The sequence below is a fragment of the Phacochoerus africanus genome, chromosome 15, assembly GCF_016906955.1.
Source record: "Phacochoerus africanus isolate WHEZ1 chromosome 15, ROS_Pafr_v1, whole genome shotgun sequence".
NCBI lineage: Eukaryota > Metazoa > Chordata > Mammalia > Artiodactyla > Suidae > Phacochoerus > Phacochoerus africanus.
This window is the reverse complement of record NC_062558.1, coordinates 58,508,373-58,529,097: the sequence shown is the minus strand read 5'-3', so window position 1 is coordinate 58,529,097 and position 20,725 is coordinate 58,508,373. Positions and strand designations below refer to the sequence as shown.

The window sequence follows — 20,725 nt, the reverse complement described above, 5'->3', positions numbered from 1 at the left end:
GCCACTGAAACACTAGCTCAAGGTTTGCCTAAGGCTTATGCTTTAATGGGTCCTGTCCATTTCAGCATCCTCACCCATCACCTTTCATGGCCGTGACGACTTGAGGATGGCCCAGTGAAGCAAAGTTTCTTTCATTCTCTCATATCGCACCTTTCCTCACCCACGGAGGAGTCCTTGGTGCTCTATTCTAGCCAAACGTCATGTATGCCCCTCAAAGCCCTATTTTTATTCAAAATCAATGACCACTCAACCCCTCAACCCGGTTTTCTTTCCTTTTAGGGCCACACTGACGGCATATGGAAGTTCCCAGGCTAGGAGTCGAATCGGAGCTGTAACTCCTGGTCTACGCCACAGTCACAACCACAGCAATGCCAGATCGGAGCTGCATCTGCAACCTACACCACAGCTCATGGAAATGCTGGGTCCTTAACCCACTGAGCAAGGCCAGGGATCAAACCTGCGTTCTCATGTATCCTAGTCAAATTCGTTTCCGCTGTGCCAGGATAGGAACGCCTCAGCCCAGTTTTCACCTGCACTCTCTCTCACTGGTTCTCAGCCCAAGGAAATTCTGGTGCCCAGGGGACATTTGGCAATATCTGGAGACATTCTGAATGTCACAACTGAAGGGGGCGGTGCCACTGGCAGTGGGTAGATGCCAAGCAGGAGTGCTGCTACAACGCCCAGGACAGTCCCCCCATAGCAAAGCACCACACAGCCTAAAATGCTAAGGGTGCTGCTGCTGAAAGACCCTGCTCTTTCAGAAAAAAAATCCCGCTAAAGATACAGATTTTAAGTTTTGTACACTGGGCCATGATCTTGGATCTGGCCTTAATGAATCTTGGGATTCAGGTGGCAAGCACTCTAATGCTGAGATGGCTTCTGTAGGACTGCCAGCAGATTCTCCGGAACGACTGATGTTCCTCTGAGTTCATTTCCAAGCAGGCCCGTATCTTGTGTTCACAGATGGGCCTCGTGAAGAGCCTTCTGCTGTGGGGCATTGCCATGAACCGAGAGCTTGGGGAACACATGCAAACGATTAAGTGTGATTTGTAGGCCGGGCGTCCCAGGCTTACTGATCAGTAATGGAGATGCTTAGAGGGTATGTGCTTGTTTATCCCAGCCAGTCTTCGAGCTCAGAGAGCGGCTCTACCTCAGGATGGCAGCCTGCCTCACATGTGCTTTATTCCTCTGTGAAATCCCGTAGCTACGCGCTGGGAACACGCTGAATCCCATCGCTCCCGGTCACACTCTCCTGCCAGAGTTCCTCAAACAAAAACCCCAGTCCGGGTGACTAGCACCAGCTCTGAGGAACTAGAATTGAGACAGAAAGAAGCACATTGGCTTTCCTTTTCCTGGTGGTTTGCACGTACCTAAGTGCTTTCTGTTCCATCAGCTCAGTGCATGCTCATGGATGCTGGTACACGATCTATTATTATGACCCTTTCGAATAAGAGGAAAGGAGCCAGAAAGATGTGAGAAAGAGGAGGAGACAGGTGGGAACAAATAAGCAGCATCTCGTGTCACACCGAAGGAGCATGCCTCCTGGCCCCCATCCTCTCCAGGAAACACAGTTTCTTTAAAAATGTGTAACTGGCGTCATCTTAATTCTCAAAGACCAGCTCAGAGATTTTTGTGAGAATACACTCATCTCTTCAAAGGCTTCGGTTGAGCCCACAGTAAAAATATGATGAGCTTGAACTCAAGCTATGAACTTGAACTCGAGCTCCTATAACCTTGAACTCCCCTCCCCTCCCCCTCCTAAGGTGGGTTACCAGCCATTTTCCAGTGTTTCACTTGGTGTTTATACTCAGCACACATCCTGAATTGATAGCATATGAAAAATTCTTTCACATACTCTTTACCCAGGAGGTCACCCCAGTGGTTCCAGAATCAAACTGACCCCTGGTTTGGATCCCAGGCATCTCCTACCTGGTAAAGAATACCGGGAAAGAAAGCAATGGTGTCCTTCAAGTGGCTCCAAGCCCCTTTAATTGGCTTAAGAGCCCAAGGGCCTCATGGAGAGGCAGCAGATGGACCAGCAGAGCCAGGGGGATGGGGGCCAGAAGCTCCAATCCTGAGCTTGAACCCTGGCCATGATACTTGTGGGTGTTTGGGCAAGTCTTCCATCCTCGTGGTCATTGATTCTGTGTCCATCTTTAGGCTCAAGCGCATCCAGGGGTGGAGGCTGGGGGCAGGGCTTCCTAGGAATCCCTTTACATGGGGGACCGAGGGCACAGGTGTGGTCCGAGGATAATGGGCACGTGTCAGTGTGAGGAGGGGACAGACACCCCAGTGTCCAGCATCCATGGTCCTCTGGAACCTATGGTTGATTTTCAAAGGCAACACATTCAAGGGCCTGGAGCACCAAAGGGGTGACCATTCCTAGAGGAAAGGGCCCCAAGCCTGCAGGACAGGGCAAGGTGCCACCCCAGACAATGGAGTGGCCCTGAGCACAGGCCACAGGGAGCTTTGAGTGCCAGATGCAGACGTCAGCACCCGCCAGCCCAGGACAGTCAACAAAGGGAGCTTAAACAGGTGAAGAGGAAGAGGCAGGTGCCACGGAGTAACTCAGCCACGCAGACAGGACCATCTGAAGAATTCCCAGGGGGCAGATGGGACTGAGGGTGGCCCAGTGTGGCAGTCAGGGGCAGGGGTCTGGGCAGGGCGTGGCTGTGTCCAAACACTGCACAGATCCCTGCTCTGTGCTTCAATTTTTCCAGCTGTGAAATGGCGCCAGTGACAGCACCTACCGCATCCTCTCTTGTGCCTCGAGAGGGGACAAAACGTGTCGACTTGTGTCAAGCACTTAGCATGGTCCCCAGGCACAGTGGGGACATCATCCATGTCCTCTGTGATCATTATCCCGATGGTCACTGCGCCGGCACACCCAGGCAACACAGGCTTCGGATAGAAACCGAACCCGAATCTCAGAATCTCAGAGAACCACTGGAAAGCGATCACATTGGATAAAGGATCTCAGCGGTATGGTTCCAAACAAACCCCACAAAAACTGAGAAATAATCATTCCCAAGCGAGAAATGGGTAAACGGTAAGATCTGATGAAAGGCTTTTTAAAAGTACATTTCGCCTCTGGGTGTTTTACTATTCAGCAGTTCTTTGCTTCTAGGTCTCCGAATCAATGCGATCAACAGCTATCATCTAGTGAAAGATGCTTCCTGAGGCTGGCCTGAAGACCGAGAGTAGGCTGGCTGTGGGAAGAAACAGATCTCCTGGCAGGTATTCAAATTCACAAATAGATTTCCGGGAATTTCCGCTGTGACCCAGCAAATGAAGGATCCAGTGTTGTCTCTGTGGTGGCTCAGGGCACTGCTAAGACGCAGGTTTGATCCCCGGGCCCTGTGCAGTGGGTTAAGGATCCAGCATCACCACATAGGGCATAGCTGTGGTGCCGGTGGCAGCTGTGGCTTGGATTCCATCCTTGGCCCCGGAACTTCCACAGGCCATGAATGCGCCCACACAAACAAACAAAAAATAAGATTTCCAGACCCAGCTCCTTCCAGAGAGTCTAAGCTGGTGCTCTGTGATGGGCCTGGGGTCTAGATTCTGACCAAGCTGCCCAGGTGATGCTGAGATGCAAAGAGGTTTGGGATTTAAACCTGGATGTGTCCTTAAGATGCCCAGACATCTCAGAGAAGCGAGGGAGAGGGAGCCGGGCGTGGAGCCCATGCACAGACCTTCCCACACCATGGGGTTCTGACCAGTTCTGTCTGATGTCTTCTTTCTCTTTCCTGAAGCCCTCGTGGTGTTCGCTGTTCCTCTCACTCTCAGTGAGCAGGTTTACAGCTATCACTTCACATCCTTCTGGTGCTTTGCTTATCTTTGTCTGTCTCATTTAGGTCGTCTTCTGGGGTTTTGTCTGCTTCTTTCATTTGAAAGATATTCCTTTGTCTCATGTTGCTTCTCCATGGTTTTCTCCCCCATTTTTTTAAAAATATTTTTAAAATTGAAATATAGTTGATTTACAATATTGTGTTAGTTTCAAGTGCACAGCAAAGTGATTCAGTTATATATATTCATACACACACATATATATATATATTTTTTTTTTCTCTTTCAGATTCATTTCTTTCTTTCTTTTTTTTAGGGCTGCACCTGGGGCAAATGGAAGATCTCAGGCGAGGGGTTGAATCAGAGCTGTAGCTGCCGGCCTACACCACAGCCACAGCAAGAGCAACACGGGATCCGAGCTGCATCTGTGACCTACACCACAGCTCATGGCAATGCCCGATCCTTAACCAACAGAGCAAGGCCAGGGATCAAACCTGAATCCTCAGGGATACCAGTCAGGTTTGTTTCCCCTGAGCCAGAATGGGAACTCCTGTCTATTTCTCTTCCAGATTCTGATTTCTGAGTTTCTAGCTCCACTCTGTCAAGCCATCCCTGATCCTGCCTGAAAGGTGCTCCAGTAGGATGACTGGTCCTGGTTTGAGGCCTCACCTCCAAGAGAAGTTCAGAAGGAGAAATTGAGATGATGGACTATTTTCTGGAGAAAATTATTTTCGTCTGTCCACTGTGAGTGAGAGGGTGGAAAAATGGCAGATGTGACCACAGACTGACAGTGATCTCCTGCCACAAGGCCAGGGCTCTCAGCCTCTAACACAGGACCTCTAGGGATGGATTGTTTCTCTATCATTTTTCAGCCTTCCATTTATCTTGAAATTTTCTATTCTCTTAGTAGCCTAATTACTCCAAGAAAGTAAGAATTCTCCTTCAAGCAAGCACGTTGCTGCTGTAAAGTGCAACTGTCTTCTCACCTTTTATCTCTATCAATGGACCATTGGCCAGGATCCACTCATCACCTCTCATGTACCTGAAGACGTCTTTTAGCCTCTGGAGTCAGTGAAACTATTTTGACTTCTTACTAAAAACTCCCTATAGGAGTTCCCTGATGGCTCAGAGGATTAAGAATCCAGCATTGTCACTGCTGTGACTTGAGTCACTGCTGCAGTGAGTGTGTGTGTGGGGGTGATTCCTGGCCTGGGAACTTCTGCGTGCCACAGGCGTGGCCCAAAATTTTTTTAAAATTTCAAATAAAGGAGTTCCCATTGTGGCTCAGCGGGTTAAAAATCTGACTAATATCCATGAGGACATGGGTTCGATACCTGGCCTCACTCAGTGGGTTAAGGATCCAGTGTTGCCATTGCTGTGAGTTGTGGTATAGGTGATAGACGTGGCTCCGATTCTGTGTTGTTGTGGCTGTGGCATAGGCATGTGGCTGCAGCTCTGATTTGACCCCTAGCCTGGGAACTTCCATATGCCACAGATATGGCCCTAAAAATATTTTTCAAATAAAATCAAACATCACTATACATTTGCCTGCCTTTCTTCAGGAGGAGACACAGTTCTATAAAAGAGACATGTCCCAAACTCCAAATTTAAAAAATGATCAGTGTTGGCTTGTCATGTCCTTATTAATTCATTCTATCTCCAAAATGTGGACATTTTAGTTAAAGACATTTATATATTCATACTCTTTAGCTCACTTGCATTCAGCTTATCACTTAAGATGATTCTCAACTTACTAATCCTCTCCAATTTTTCAGGCACATATTTTTCTTCCTTGAGGGTAGTCTATGGAAACCACTATTATAAAGTCAAAATACTTCCCCAACAACCCCACTCAGTGAAGCAGCGTTTGTGACTTAGGCTAGGCTGCTGTATAAGACTTACCAGCAGTGTCGGTGTCCTAAAATCATCTCTTACTCTTGAAATAAATGGGAATGACTTGTCGGGTCTCATAAAGTACACCTAAGGGCATACTCCTGAGTTCAAATTATACAAAATAAAGTAAACACCCACACACATACCCATGTGGACCATGAGCCACTTCTACTTGCAACATAAAGGTGACCAGGTTGAATAAAAGATTAGCAAAAGTTAAAAATAAAAAAATAAAATATTAGCAAAGTGAATCCATCAGTGCCTGGATGGCAGATGTCACAACCAAGTAGAAAATTGTAAGGATGTCATTTCAGAATTGTAAGGATGTTTCAATACAGAAATCTGCGAATGTAACCTGGATTACATGAATAGATTGAAGAAGACTATCATCTGAGAGTGAGTCCTCACCCTTTAAAAGAGTTCAACATCCTTTTTTGTCTTTTTCTTTTTAGAACCAAAACCGGGGCATATGGAGGTTACCAGGCTAGGGGTCAAATCGGAGCTGCAGCTGCTGGCCTACACCACAGCCATGGCAATGTGGGATCCTGGTCACGTCTATGACCTACACCAAAGCTCATACCAACACTGGATCCTTAACCTCCTGAGCAGGGCCAGGGATCAAACCCACATCCTCATGGATACTAGTCAGGTTCGCTTCTGCTACACCACAATGGGAACTCCTCAATGCCGTTTCCTGATAGAAAAGCTTAACAGGAAAAGAAGGAAATGCCTAACTTGACCAAAATGGTCTAATAGAAACCTAAAACAATGCTTATCTTTTGGTGCTAAAATAGGATACTTGTTCCCATTAATGTCTGAATTAATGTGGGGATGTTGTGGCAGACAGAATGAAGGCCCCTCAAAGAGGTCCATGTCTTCATCTCTGGAACCTGTGGCTATGTTACCTTACACAGCATGAGGAATTTTGCAGATGGAAGGGAACTGAGAATTTTGAGATGAGGAGCTATTCCTGGCTCATCTGGGAGACCTCACTATAGTCACAAGAGTCCTCATGAGTAAAAGGAGGAGGGGGAAGAGGCAGAGTTTGTCAGAGGGGGATTGGAGGGTGTTACACTGCTGGCCAGGAGTGGGGAGGCAGAGGCCACGGAGATGCAGGCAGCCTCTAGAACAGGAGATGGGTTCTCTTCTCAGTGCCTGCAGAAGGAACGCAGCCCCACAAACATCTTTATTTTAACCTAGTCAAATCCATTTTGAACTTCTAAGCACCAGGACGGTAAGATGAAAGATTAGCAAATTTATGTAACTGCAAGCCACCAACCTTGTGATCGTTCATGACAGCAGCAATTGGACACTAACAGCTGCCTACCTCCAATATCAGACTGGAAGTCACAGCCAAGGTGCCAGCAAAAAGAACTGAGTTATCAACGTAGGAAAGAAAAGGGCAAAATTGTCATTATTTTTGGCTATGTCTTTCCGGCAGATGATCAGATAGAATTAACTGAAATAATACGTTGATATCAGAGTTCAGCTGAGGTGCCCAGAACGAGATGGACATAAAACACAAACAAGAATCTAAATGCCAGAGTTTCTAGGAGCTCTGCTATAAATCACCAGAAATGGAAATCATCCCGGTGACCTTGAATGGTGAATGGATGAATAAAATATGGTACATCAATAGTACTCATCAATAAAAATGAACAAATTATTGATACATCCAACAAGAAGGACATATCACTACATCCAAACGTATTGAGAGAGGGAAACCAGACTCAGAGTGCTATGGACGATATCATTCCACTTATATGACATCCTGGAAAAGGCTAAACTGTAGGCTGGAGACCAGATCGATGGTTTCCAGAGTTGAAGTGTGGGTTGGGAGGCATGGCCTTGGGGTATTCACTTAGGAGGATGGAAACCTTCCGTAACTTGACGGTACTAGGAGTTCCATAGTTCTCTGCCTTTGTCAAAGCTCACAGACGTCTATCTCAAAAACTGAATTTTACTGTAGGTAAATTTTAAAAGCAAAAATAATTAAATCATGAATCAAACCACCACAAAAAAACAACTTTCCTGTACACCAGTGTAACCAATTAGAAAATGTGACAGGAGGCGTTCCGGTCATGGTACAGCAGAAACAAATCTGACTAGGAACCATGAGGTTGTGGGTTTGATCCCTGGCCTCGCTCAGTGGGTTAAGGATCTGGTGTTGATGTGAGCTATGGTGTCAGTTGCAGATGTGGCTCGGATCCTGTCTTGCTGTGGCTGTGGTGTAGGCCGGTGGCTACAGCTCTGATTTGACCCCCTAGTCTGGGAACCTCCAAATGCTGTGGGTGTGGCCCTAAAAAGCAAGAACGAAAAAAAAAAAATAAAGAAAAAGAAAGAAAGAAAATGTAACAGGAAAAAAGATTCCATTCATAACCACAATAAAACTATAAAACAGAAAGAACTCCATTAAGCATTGCAAGTCTCAAAAAAAAAAAAAGGTGAACTGTTACCAAAAGACATTTTCAAAGCAGAATGATGACAAAGAAACATCATACTGTTGACTAATGTCCATTTTCCTCTCCAGTGAATCTGCCAATTGAATACGACCTCAATCAAAATTCCAACCGAGGTTTTTATAAAATGTGACTCCACCTTTTACCTGAAGAGAAAACGAGCAGGAGCAGCAGCCCCACCACCAAACGGGAAGCAGGCTCCTCAGATACTAAAACGATGTCACTCCAGTCAACCAAACGGTATGGTTTTGTGGTAAGAACAGATAAATGGGTCACTTCAACAGAAGCAGAAATCCAGAAGCATATTACTTAGGTACTAGGGAAATGCGGTGAGTGGCAAAAGTGGTATTTCAAGTTAGTGGTGAGTTTAACCAACTGCTAACTAACAAATGACAAGCTACTTGGCAGACAGGGCTGGACTATCAGCTCTCCACTTAGGAAAAAGTTGGACCCCTTGCCCCCATTACGTATGAAAACACATTCCAGGGGAGTTCCCATCATGGAGCAGTAGTTAACGAATCCAACTAAGAACCATGAGGTTGCGGGTTCGATCCCTGGCCTTGCTCAGTGGGTTAAGGATCTGGCGTTGCCGTGAGCTGTGGTGTAGGTTGTAAACATGGCTCAGATCCATCATTGCTGTGGCTCTGGCATAGGCCAGTGGCTACAGCTCCGATTCGACCCCTAGCCTGGGAACCTCCGTATGCCACGGGAGTGGCCCAAGAAATGGCAAAAAGACAAAAAAAAAAAAAAAAAGAAAGAAAAAGAAAACACATTCCATGTGGGTTTGCTGGGAGCCAGGGCTGAGGGCCTCACTCTTCAGCACACCCTACGGGGCGGGCCAAAGAGGCGGGCCAGGACCATATCTCAGGGTGACGACTGCTGTGAACCTCCTTGCAGGGTGAAGTGACACTTCTCTCTGCTGTAGGATGGCTGGAACCCCAAGCTCAGGGGTCCTCTCCAGAAATGGAGACTGGGTGCTGGACACACCCCCATGGGCCTTGGAACTGATACACATACTCTGGTTCTGTGCTGTGAGGAAAAGTCCTTTGTCTCAGACCCAGGAGTGTAGTAGCCTCTGCCAGAACCATGAAACAGTCACAAGGCAGCTAATTAGCTGATAAATAAAGTTTGACCCTAAGACCTGACAGGATTCAAAAACTCCTACTACTGTACGGCACAGGGAACTCTATCCAGTCTCTTGGGATAGAGCATGATGGAAGATGATATGAGAAAAAGAATATATATATACATATATATATATATATATATATATATATATATATATATATACACACAATGACTGGGTCACTGTGCTGTACAGCAGAAATGGACACAACACTGTAAATCAACAATACTTTAATTGAAAAGAAAAATAAAGACGAACAAACAGACAAACAAAAAAACCTGAATGGAAAAAGGAAGGTGTAGTTGTCTCAGAGGAAAATGGAGGCTGCCATTTTTATATCCAGGAGTTGCAACAACATTTTTAGGACAGAAACAAAATCCAAAAATTAGAATATAACATTTTTAGCAGTTGTCCTAAATAAAAATAAAGAAAAGCACACCTTGATAGAAAGTACTAATTTTTTTGGCTGGGCCTGCAACTCATGGCTCCGCAGCGATCTGAGCCACAGCGGTGACAGCCCTGGATCCCCAACTACTAGGCCACCAGGGAAATTCTAACACCTATTAATATCTTAATATGAAAATAGCTCCTAAAAATCAGCAAGTACCTCCCAGGAAAGGGGTAAAGCATATAAATAGGCAGGCAATCCAGTGAAAAGAATATGTGAGCGTTTCCTATGCAAAGAAGAGTCTTAGCCTCACTATTAATCATGGAAATGCAAATTGAAATAAGAATGAGATAATTTTTCACCCATGAGACTAGAAAAACTTTAAAAGATTGAATATCGAGCATGAGTCAGGAGTTGGCAAAATACTCGTAGTGAGAAAGCAAACTGGGAGAGAATTTTGGAGACCAGTTTGACTCTATAAAAATTGGAGTTCCTGTTGTGGCTCATTGGATTAAGAACCTGACTAGTATCCATGGGGATGGAAGTTTTAAATGTTTTTGAGCCCTGGAACCATTTTGCACAAGCAGCACCATTTACTGAACTCTAGCACAGGAAACGTAGAATATAGCTGTTCAGTTGGCCAAGGTGGGGACCCCGCTGGGCTTCCAGCTCCCCCTCGGCCTGTACCCCTCCCCGCCCCCACCACACACCCAACTAACTGAGAACTTCATGGACTTCAGACCCCAACCCCTGGCCCAGAGCAGCATGTAACATAACTTCCCTTCAGTAAGTCAAGGACTGAAATGTGAGTGCACTGTAGGATTTTCCTGCGGCACGGGACCTTTCAGTGAAGTGAATCGGTCCCAGATAATCAAATCTTTCCCTAGAATACCAAGAGTATTACTCCCAGATTTATCTCATCACTTATGTGTGCAACAAGCAGAGCCAATGTGGAGTATGAGAAAGCGACACAAAGAAAATCCCCTCTAAATAATGTTGACAAGAGCAGCTGGTAAGCATGGTGCTTCATCAAGGAAAAAATAAATAAAGCAGACCTAGCAAGAAACACTTGGTCAGGAATATCTGCAAGTAACACAGAGAACAAGATCAAAGAGGTCTGAAAATATCGCAGAATGGGGCAGAAGGAGTGAAATCTTTGCAGCACTGCATTTCCAACTTGTAAAGAAAATTTGAAATTTATTTTAAAAAACACACAGGAGTTCCCATTGTGGCTCAGTGGTTAACAAACCCGACTAGCATCCATGAGGAAGTGGATTCAATCCCTGGCCTCGCTTAGTGGGTTAAGGATCCAGCATTGCTGTGAGCTGTGGGGAAGGTCACAGATGCCGCTCGGATCCCGTGTTGCTGTGTATGCAGTGTAGGCTGACGGCTACAGCTGTGACTGGATCTCTAGCCTGGGAACCTCCATGTGCTGCGGGTGTGGCCCTAAAAACACAAGACAAAACACACACACACACGGAATTTCACATTGATCCAACCAAAGATTATCTGCTTGGAGGCTGTGAATGTCTGAAGACTCATTCTGTGACATGGAGTCCAGAATCCTCCGAAACCCTCTCAGAGAGTGAGCTCCCTATTTATAGCATTGCAGGAGCTGCATCAGGCTTCAGCCCAGGAAGGAGCGACTTTAAAAAGTCATCAGTTCAGTCTGTGATGACCGCAAAGGGAGATGCCTGGGTCCAGTAAGGAGGCTGAGTCAGGCGGGCAGGAAGAAAGGGGCTAGATGTCAGTCAGCTCCTCCCCAGAGTATTTCCCAACACAGAGATGACCACAGTACTTTCATCAGTGGGCACTGCTCACCCCTGAGAAAATCTTAACATTCTTTTTTTTTTTCAATTTTTTAAATCAATTTCTAGTTGATTTACAATGTTCTGTCAATTTCTGCTGTACAGCTAAGTGACCCAGTCATACATATATTCACAGTCTTTTTCTCAGATTATCTTCCATCATGGTCTATCCCAAATGATTGGATAGAGTTTCCTGTGCTATACAGTAGGACCTCATTGCTTATCCACCCCAAATGCAATAGTTTGCACCTACTAACCCCAAACTCCCAGTCCATCCCACCCCTCCCCTCCTGGCAACCACATGTCTGTTCTCTATGTCTTTGAGTCTGTTTCTGTTGTGTAGATAGGTTCATCTGTGCCACATTTTAGGTTCCTCAGATATAACGTTCCTCAGAAAACTCAATATAGAACTACCTTATGATCTGGCAATCACACTCCTGGGTATATAGCCAGACAAAGCTACAATTCAAAGAGATAATGAACCCCTATGTTCATGGCAGCACTATTCACAATAGCCAAGACATGGAAACAACTTCAATGCCCATTAACTGAGGAACGGATTAAGAAGATGTGGTATATACATAAAATGGAATACTACTCAGCCATAAAAAGAATGAAAGAATGCCATTTGTAGCAACATGGATGGAACTAGAGATTCTCATACTAAATTAAGTGAGTCAGAAAGAGGTAAACAAATACCATATAAAATCATATAGTTTTGCAATACAGGAGTTGAAAGAAGAGCTGTCATGAATTCTCACCACCTCGATTCTTACCTTTTCCCCTTAATGACTCAAGTCTTCTGCCTCCAGAGAGGGTGGACGGATGCCCAACCACACCACGTCACCCCCTACCAATTCACACACAAGTCACGGGTGACGCCTGTCCACAGCTTGCCACCTGCAATGACTCACATCCATTTCCCACTGGAAGGGTATTTGGAACACAGGCGACAAGTCTCCCTGGACCTGTTCACCCAACTGCCAGGGCTTGTGAGGGTGATCAAACAAGCATGCACGTGGGGTTTTGCCCTTAGGAAGCTTGTCCTCCAACCTAATTACCACCAGACGCATTCAAGTCCAGTGTCAAAGGGACCCTTTTGGCAGAGCACCCTATCACCAATACAAGGCAGAGATCTTGAAGAAAGTCCAAGTTAAGGAGAAACCAGGGAGGGGAGGCTACCTAGAAGAGCTCTTTCTTTGTAAGTTCCTGGTTCTACACAAGTCTCAGCCTTGACCACACACTGACGCACCTGGAGAGCCCTCAAAACCCCTGAAGCATGGCCCCCTGCAGGGCTTCTGCATGGGAAGTGGGGCTGGAGGGTGGGGGGAGAGCCTGGCATCCGGCTATTTACAAAGCCTTCAGGAGACTTTCATGTGCACTGATCAAGATGACCCTAATGGACAGGCAGAATTCAGAACAGCTGGTCCCCAGAGCTCAGTCCCAAAGGGGCAGTCTGCAAAGTGGGCACCCCCTGGGGCAACGAGGAGGTGGCTGGTGAACTTCAGGAGCCATTTCACCAGAGAAGGCAAACTGGCAGTGAGGTGGTGGGGGCGATGAGCACAGTGTCATTTCAAGTTCAAGGTCCCGCTTGTGAATAACAGACCTCAGGGACAGGGGGTGAAGGAGGTGAAAGAGTCAAGAGAGAATTTTTTTTTTGAGATTTTGAATATGTGTATTTGCAATTTGTCTTGATTTTTTATTTTTTCCAATTATTCTATGCAGCTTTTTTTTTAATTTGTGTTATAGTTGATTTACAGTGTTGTGCCAATGTCTGCTGTATAGCATAGTGACCAAGATGTATATTATATATATGTATATGTATATTCTTTTTCTCATATTATCTTCCATCATGTTCTATCCCAAGAGACTAGTTATAGTTTCTTGTGCTCTCCAGCAGGACCCCATTGCTTATCCTTTCTAAAATTGTTTCATTCTTTAAGAAAAGAAACTTGGGCGATTTACATGCAGGTGGGAAAAGCGGGCAAAAAAGAGAGTTTGAAAAAACGGGAGGAATACCATCTAATAACTAAAGCCCCACAGAGACAGGGCAGGTTACGGTCTGGACTAGGGCAAAGAAGAGTCGATCTTCTTTGTAAGGAAAAACAGGGGAAGGGAACTAACATTTTTTGAGCATCAATTCTGCTAAATACCAGGCTAGGAACTTCGTACGCATGATTTCATTTCATCTTTCCTGGAAAATTTGCAAGGGCTCCTGTGACAGAAAAGACCCTAGACCCAGAATTCCGGAGTTTTGAACCTGCCCTATTAATGCTATTTCCACATCTAAGACTTCAAAAGATCACCTAGTCAAAAAGTCTCCTTACATGCCCAACATGATTTATTAGGGAAAGAACTCTGAAAGAAGTAGAAGCAGTTCAACTTTAAAATGAAGAATATGACCGATGAAAATCTGTCCAAAATATAAACTGCTGGCGCCTGAACCAGCTGTTTCCCCAGGTACCTGATGGCCATGTTGTGGGCGGCGGTGCCCAGGGCTCTTCTCCCCAGGATGCAGAGCGCAAAGGACAAGGTCACCAGAGGAGAGTCCTCATCACTGTCCAGGTTCTTCGAGGGCTGGAAGAGCAAGGATGCCAGTTCAGCTTTCAGCTGGGGTCCCGCACACACCACCCCAGAGCCACAGAGCGGAAGTACAGGAGGCTTTCCACGCGTCAGCCATCTGGTGCCCAGCCCCACTAAAATGACCCCATTTAAGATTTTTCCCATTTCCAACCTCAAGGGAAACTACAGAGGCAGTTTCCCTTGAGGTTGGAAATGGAAAACAATCTTCAATGGGGAGCTATTTGAAAAAATACAAGGGCAACCCTGTAGCTCGCTGGCCTAATTCCCTGGAACTGTGAATACAGCATCAAGGGTGAGGAAGAGGGTCAGAGTTCACAGTCAGATGAACCCCCACCTTAACCCTGTCCAACCCCCATCTTCACCTCTCTGACCTCCACTTTAACTCTTCCGACAATCACCTTAATCTTGTCCAACATCCGCATTAAGCCTGTCCAAACCCCACCTAAACCCTGTGCAAGGCAGGCAACAGGCTCTTCACAGGGATAGATCGGGAGGAATCAAATGCAAATGAGGGTTCTTGTTTCCTCCTCAACGAGGAGCCCACTGACCTGTCCATAAATCCACAATCAACAAGTAAATGAAGGGGATGATCTAGAGCTTAAAAAGAGGAGCAGGGGGAGATGCAGATGGAACTGAAAGTCAAAACATCTTTTGCGAAAAACACACAAAATGAGTTCATTGCTGTGAACCAGCTGTGGAAGGAGGAGCGCCGACGTGGGGGCAGCCAGGGAAATCAACAGATTCTTCGATTGATTTGACATCTCAGCCACCAGCAGAGGCTCAGCGTGGGAGACGGCCTCAGCCTGCAGTCATCTGGCTGAAGGTCCAGGAAGCAGATTCCGCGACCTGCCCGCCGTCCCCATCCCTTGTTTTAAATCACTCACGAAAAGGTCAAGGACCTGGGCTAGTGTCATGATGCGGTGGACCCTCACAGGTCACACAACACACTTCATCAGCCACTGACGTGGCGCTTTTCAACCTGGAGCTCCTGACCCCTCCAGCAACATATCACAAGAAGCTTTCCAAATCCCGAGAAGCAGAGACAACTCCCTCCAGCTGTCTCCCTCCCTGCTGTCCTTCTCCTTGCCTGCCTCCTCCTCTTCCTTTTATACAATGTCATTGTCCTTGGTTTCGTTTCTAAGAGGCTGCATTCATCTCCAGCAGTGTCCTCAACCCGTGAGCCACGACAGACACAACAAAACTACAGAAGTAGCTGGGACCATCTGATCACTAAATACAATGTGCTTGTTCACCACTCGGCATGTTCAGTAAATCCTCTACATCTCAGCACAAACCTACTCTGTACAGAAATCTCAAAAAACTACTCCACACAAAGAACGGTCCAGGGTTTTCAAGCCATGATTGAGGCTTAAAACTGCACTGACCCTGAGCACGGTAAACAGGAAAATGTACCAAGGCTTCTTCACCAGAGACATAGTATATGAATTCTTCCATTTCATTTTGCTTAATCGTTAAATAAACATTTGTCCAGGAGTTCCCATCATGGCTCAGTGGTTAATGAACCCAACCAGTATCCATGAGGATGCCGGTTCAATCCCTGATCTTGCTCAGTGGGTTAAGGATCCCACACTGCTGTGAGTTGTGATGCAGGTTGCAGATGTGGCTCGGATCCCGCGTTGCTGTGGCTGTGGTGTAGGCAGGCAGCAACAGCTCCTATTCGACCCCTCGCCTGGGAACTTCCATATGCCTCAAGTGTGACCCTAAAGACAAAAGACAAAAAAAAAAATTTGTCCAAATGCTACTGTTCTTTCTGCCCTCTATTTTACTCTAGTCTATCAGAGTATAAGGAAGAGATGGTCTTTATAATAGTCCTTGCCTTTTTTTGGCCATGCCCAGGGCATGGGTTCCTGGGCCAGGGATCGAACCTGTGCCACAGCAGTGACCTGAACCACAACAGTGACAATGCTGGATCCTTAACCTGCTGAGCCACAAGGGAACATCTGTTCCATGCTTTTGAAACATCTACTCAACTCCTCCAGCCCCACCTCCCCTACCTACCTCTTGCCTTTTGTGTGCACAGTATTGAATCCACTCTAGGTAAACGTTACAGTAACTGGCTCTCGTTATTCCCTGGAGACATGGAACGTAGTCATCGTCAATGTTCATATTGAACATGGCGAGGTCACGCTCGATGTAATGCCACTTGGTGAAGGGCTGCAGCGACTTCAGAAGTGACTCATTTTTGATCCAGGAGAGGAGTTTGGGGGACGTCACCATATAGTATATTATACTCTGTCGGGAGAAAGGAAGATTTCAAGCCCTGATAGCCCTTTCAAAGCCAGAAAGACTTTTTATCACATCTCATAAAGTAAATCAACCTCAGGGACACAAGAGACACGAAACCCCCACATGGAGCATCCTTTGTATCTCCTGCTAGATTTAATGCACAGGACCCACTTGAGATATTCGAAAATGATCTTTCTGGAGAGTGGCTCTGGGGAAGAGGGATGTGAGAAGAACAGAATGCAAGCAGCATGGATCAGAAGAGAATCTGTGTGGGGAGGAAGAATGACAGCCAGCACCATCCTTTCTGAGAAACACACACAAAAGCACTGTGGTTGCCCAGGGCTTCGTGGATGCTGGGCTGGGCTGATGTGGTCGGAAGGGATGGGGAAAGATCTCCAGTGTCGTGAACTACAACAACAAGGTTCTTATGCAAGGTGCTTATGATGTAAAATGGTCGTCACACACACACACACACACACACACACACACACACACACACACACAACTCTTGGGGGTCCAGACAGTGAACATCTACATCTGTGATGTCTTCAAAAATAACCCAGGAGTTCCCATTGTGGTGCAGCAGAAACAAATCTGACTAGTATCCAGAAGGATGTGGGTTCAATCCCTGGCCTTGCTCAGTAAGTTAAGGATCCAACGTTGCTGGGAGCTGTAGTGTAGTTCGCCGATGCAACTCGGATTCCGTGTTGTTGTAGCTGTGGTATAGGCCCACAGCTGCAGGTCCGATTTGACCTCTAGCCTGGGAATTTCCATATGCAAGGGCATAGCCCTGAAAAGCAAAAAAAAAAAAAGTTTAAAAAACCCTATGTTTCCTCCTCCATCAAACACTCCATTTATGAGTCCAATTGGGGAAAATGCCACCCTTGGGTTTTGTTATTCTGAGTTACAGAATCACCGAAAGCCATCTGGTTGATTTTGAATGAATTCGTCCTTCAAAAGGGCCAGGATCCAGCCTGGGGAAGTAAACATGTGACAGAAGAAGAGAATCCACGTCTGCTGTGGGTCCATCAGTAACAGACAGGGTATCTGCCGACAAGCCCCTTCCAACCTCATGCTGCTTCCATGATCACAGGTGAAGGATGTGGCTGGTGCCACTTGCGCTGAGACAGGACCAGGAGCACATCTGCATCTTGTCTGCAGATGGAGAAGAGGAGGAGGGTCGAGGTGGCGTCTGATGCAAGGAGGCAGAGACACGTGCTCTCGGAGAGTCCAATCCTTCATCAACGGCTTCTCTGATTATAAAAGGCATTCTTGCCAAGCAGGAAGACGGAACATCATGCTCCTGGGGTGGATATCAGGATGGCATAAGGGACCAGAGCCTACAAGGAGAGTGGGCAGAGGGGCCCTTTCCAAGGTCCCTTACTCTAGCTCTCCCGCTCTTTTTCCCTTAGCTGGGACAAGAAATCCAGAGCACCAAGGTCGGAGCTTGCAGAAGTATCCAGTTGCAGGTTTTGGCTGGAGTTTGAACAGCTGAGAGGACAGACACAAGTGGTCTCTAGGTTTGGGCAAGACCCGGACAGATGCCGACTCAGTTTCTCTCTGCTGTGAGGACAAGGGGAGCAGGAGACATGAAGTCCGCAGACAATAAACAAAATTTCATGGGTCATGTTTCCCCCCACCTCCATAGTCTGCACCTGGCAGTACTGCTGCCTTAAGAAATCCCTTTGATGGAAGGAGGGAGAGAGGAAAGGAGGAAAGAGCCAAAGGAGGCTAAAAGCAGAGGTGCCAAAGGTGCTAACGCTGACCACTCTTCATCACTGTGGGTTTTTGTTTTTTGTTTTTTTTTTTTCGTCTTTTTGACTTTTTAGGGCTGAACCCCTAGCATATGGAGGTTCCCAGACTAGGGGTCTAATCAGAGCTGTAGCTGCCGGCCTACCCCACATACACAGCAATATGGGATCTGAGCTACATCTGCAACCTACACCACAGCTCACAGCAGTACCAGATCCTTAACCCACTGAGCAAGGCCAGGGATCGAACCCACATCCTCATGGATGCTAGCTGGGTTCATTAACTGCTGAGCCACAATGGCAACTCCCATCACTGTTTCAACATTTAAAATGAGACAATGCACTGTGCACCTGGCGTCGCACATGGGAGGTGTGCAAAAATCATAATAATCATGGTATCTTTGGCTTCTTTGACTTATCCACCCCACACGCTGGAGGCCCAGAGGGGGCTGTAGTAGCAGAGCCCAGGAGAAGCTTGGAGCAGAAGATGAGGACAGGGGGTTGTTGGGGGACAGGAAACAGCCGAATCTCCTATTGTCACCTGAGTGCACATCTAATATTCAAAAATGTAAACCCTGAGTCTGGAGGGTGTCTTTTGTTGTTGTTGTTGCTATTTCTTGGGCCGCTCCTGCAGCATATGGAGGCTCCCAGACTAGGGGTCTAATCGGAGCTGTAGCCACCGACCTACGCCAGAGCCACAGCAACGCGGGATCCGAGCTGCGTCTGCAACCTACACCACAGCTCATGGCAACGCCGGATCGTTACCCCACTGAGCAAGGGCAGGGACCGAACCCGCAACCTCATGGTTCCTAGTCGGATTCGTTAACCACTGCGCCAAGACGGGAACTCCTGGAGGGTGTCTTAAGAGCTGCGAGCTGGCAGGACAACTTAGAGCTTCTATGAGGTACCTGATCTAAGTGTTCGGTCCAAAGTCTCAGGCAAAAGGGGAAACATGACTGTGGGCTCAAGGCACAACTGCTCAGGGGACAATTACAAAGAGGCGAAAGAAATCTGGTCTGTTGAAACATCTGGCTCCAGCAAACATCTGTTCTAGTTTTGCCCAATAGATCCAGATCAAGTGTACCAGATAGAAATAACAAACAAAAAAAACAGAAAGCCAAACATGGTTAACCTTTTCATTCATTTCCAGGGAGGACTTAAAGCAGCCCCTCCACCAATGAAGTCAGAATCGTTAATGAGGGAGGGCTTTGGATCCCAAGGTTAGAATTCCCTCCTGTAGTTCTGCCCAAATCTTGCAGCGTTGGCCTTGGAGCATAACCCCGGCCCGATGCTCAGCTTTCCCGTGCATGACGGGATGGGTACCCACTCCTCCTGAGGGGACAGAGAACCACTCCAGCTCGCTGCCGACTGGACCCCATTTCTACTTCATTTGGGAAGAAATTCTGTCAGGGAAACCGAGTCAATGAACCACGTGAAAGCCTTGAGAATCTGTCTGCATGAGATGGATACTGTACTAAGTAAGACTGGTAAATCAGGAAGGTGCAATGCATTGACTGCTTGGAACCGGATCCATGCAGAAAGCAGGGCTCTTCTGAGTTAATTCAACCTATGTGGCTCTTCCAGTAGGGATCCTCCCGGTTTCTCATTTTAATTGCAGATCAGCATATTCCATCAGCTCAGCTCATTCTGGGAAGGCGCCTGGCAGGCAGCAGCCAGGTCCGGGTGTCTCTCGCCTCCTCCTGCAAGGTAGGTGATAAGCGCATCTCCTTTCTAAGAATTGTGCAGAAACAAGGGTGGCCGGGAAGCCAGGCCCTCGTAGAAAGCTGATTTCTTGACTGCTCAGAGGGTTTGAAACACTAATAAATGGAAGAGAGATGGAGGAGGTGCCAGGGAAAACCTGCAGTTGTCAGGAAGCAAATGATTTCAAATATATTCACAGAGGGTGGGGAGCACTGACCCAGTTTATTAGGAGATGAAAAGAAAAATCCTTTGGTATAAAGGAATTATTCCAAGGTTTTCTTCCTGTCCCATAAAAAGAGAATAAAAAACAATGAGACTGAACCCTTGAAATGTGAAGCTATTTAAAGGCAGCTCTGTTCACCAAGCAGCTGAGGCCAAAGAAGAAAATATTCATTTGTTTTTACCTTAAAATCCTGTTTCGGAGTTCCCACTGTGACACAATGGGTTAAGGATCCGGCATTGCTGCATTTGTGGCAGGGGTCGAAGCTGTAGCTCAGATTCCATCCCTGGCCTGGGGACTTCCATATGTTGTCAGAGCAGCCTGGGGAATTAAAAAAAAAAAAAAAAAAAAAGTGCTGTTTCTTCTGTCCCCCACCCAGCACTCCTGAGATTTCCTGTATCTGTGCTGCGGAATGAGCACATTCTCAGCTGCCTGTCCCCAATGGGCAAGAAAGCAGGGAAAGTAATGTTTGGAGAACGCCTGTCATCAAAAGGCCTTCCACGGTGCTGGTGAATTACCAGGAGGCCCCACCAGGCCCCAAATCTCAGCCCCTCCTGAGCCCCAACTTAGAGTTACCAAAATTCTCTTCCAAATGTCTGCAGTGGTTCCTAAGCCAAGTGCGAAATCAAATCACTTAGGAAACTTCTTGTAAAACAGAGGTGCTCGGGGTACTCCCAGGCGCCCAGAAGTGGCACTTCAGTGTGGGGTATGGCACTCTGTAATTGTAGAGCTCACTGTGGGAGCCTGATGGCATGGGCCT

General features: G+C 46.7%; 1 protein-coding gene across 1 annotated transcript in view; it reads right to left on the bottom strand.

Moving 5' to 3' along the window:
• Positions 1-20,725, bottom strand: part of LOC125116958 (pecanex-like protein 2) — a 267,908-nt gene that overhangs the window by 17,462 nt on the left and 229,721 nt on the right. The window contains exons 26-27 of the mRNA XM_047762658.1: positions 16,066-16,299; positions 13,928-14,040 (exon numbers count right to left, since the gene is read on the bottom strand). Of these exons, the coding sequence (XP_047618614.1) occupies positions 13,928-14,040; positions 16,066-16,299 (347 nt within the window). The remainder of the gene's footprint in view (positions 1-13,927; positions 14,041-16,065; positions 16,300-20,725) is intronic.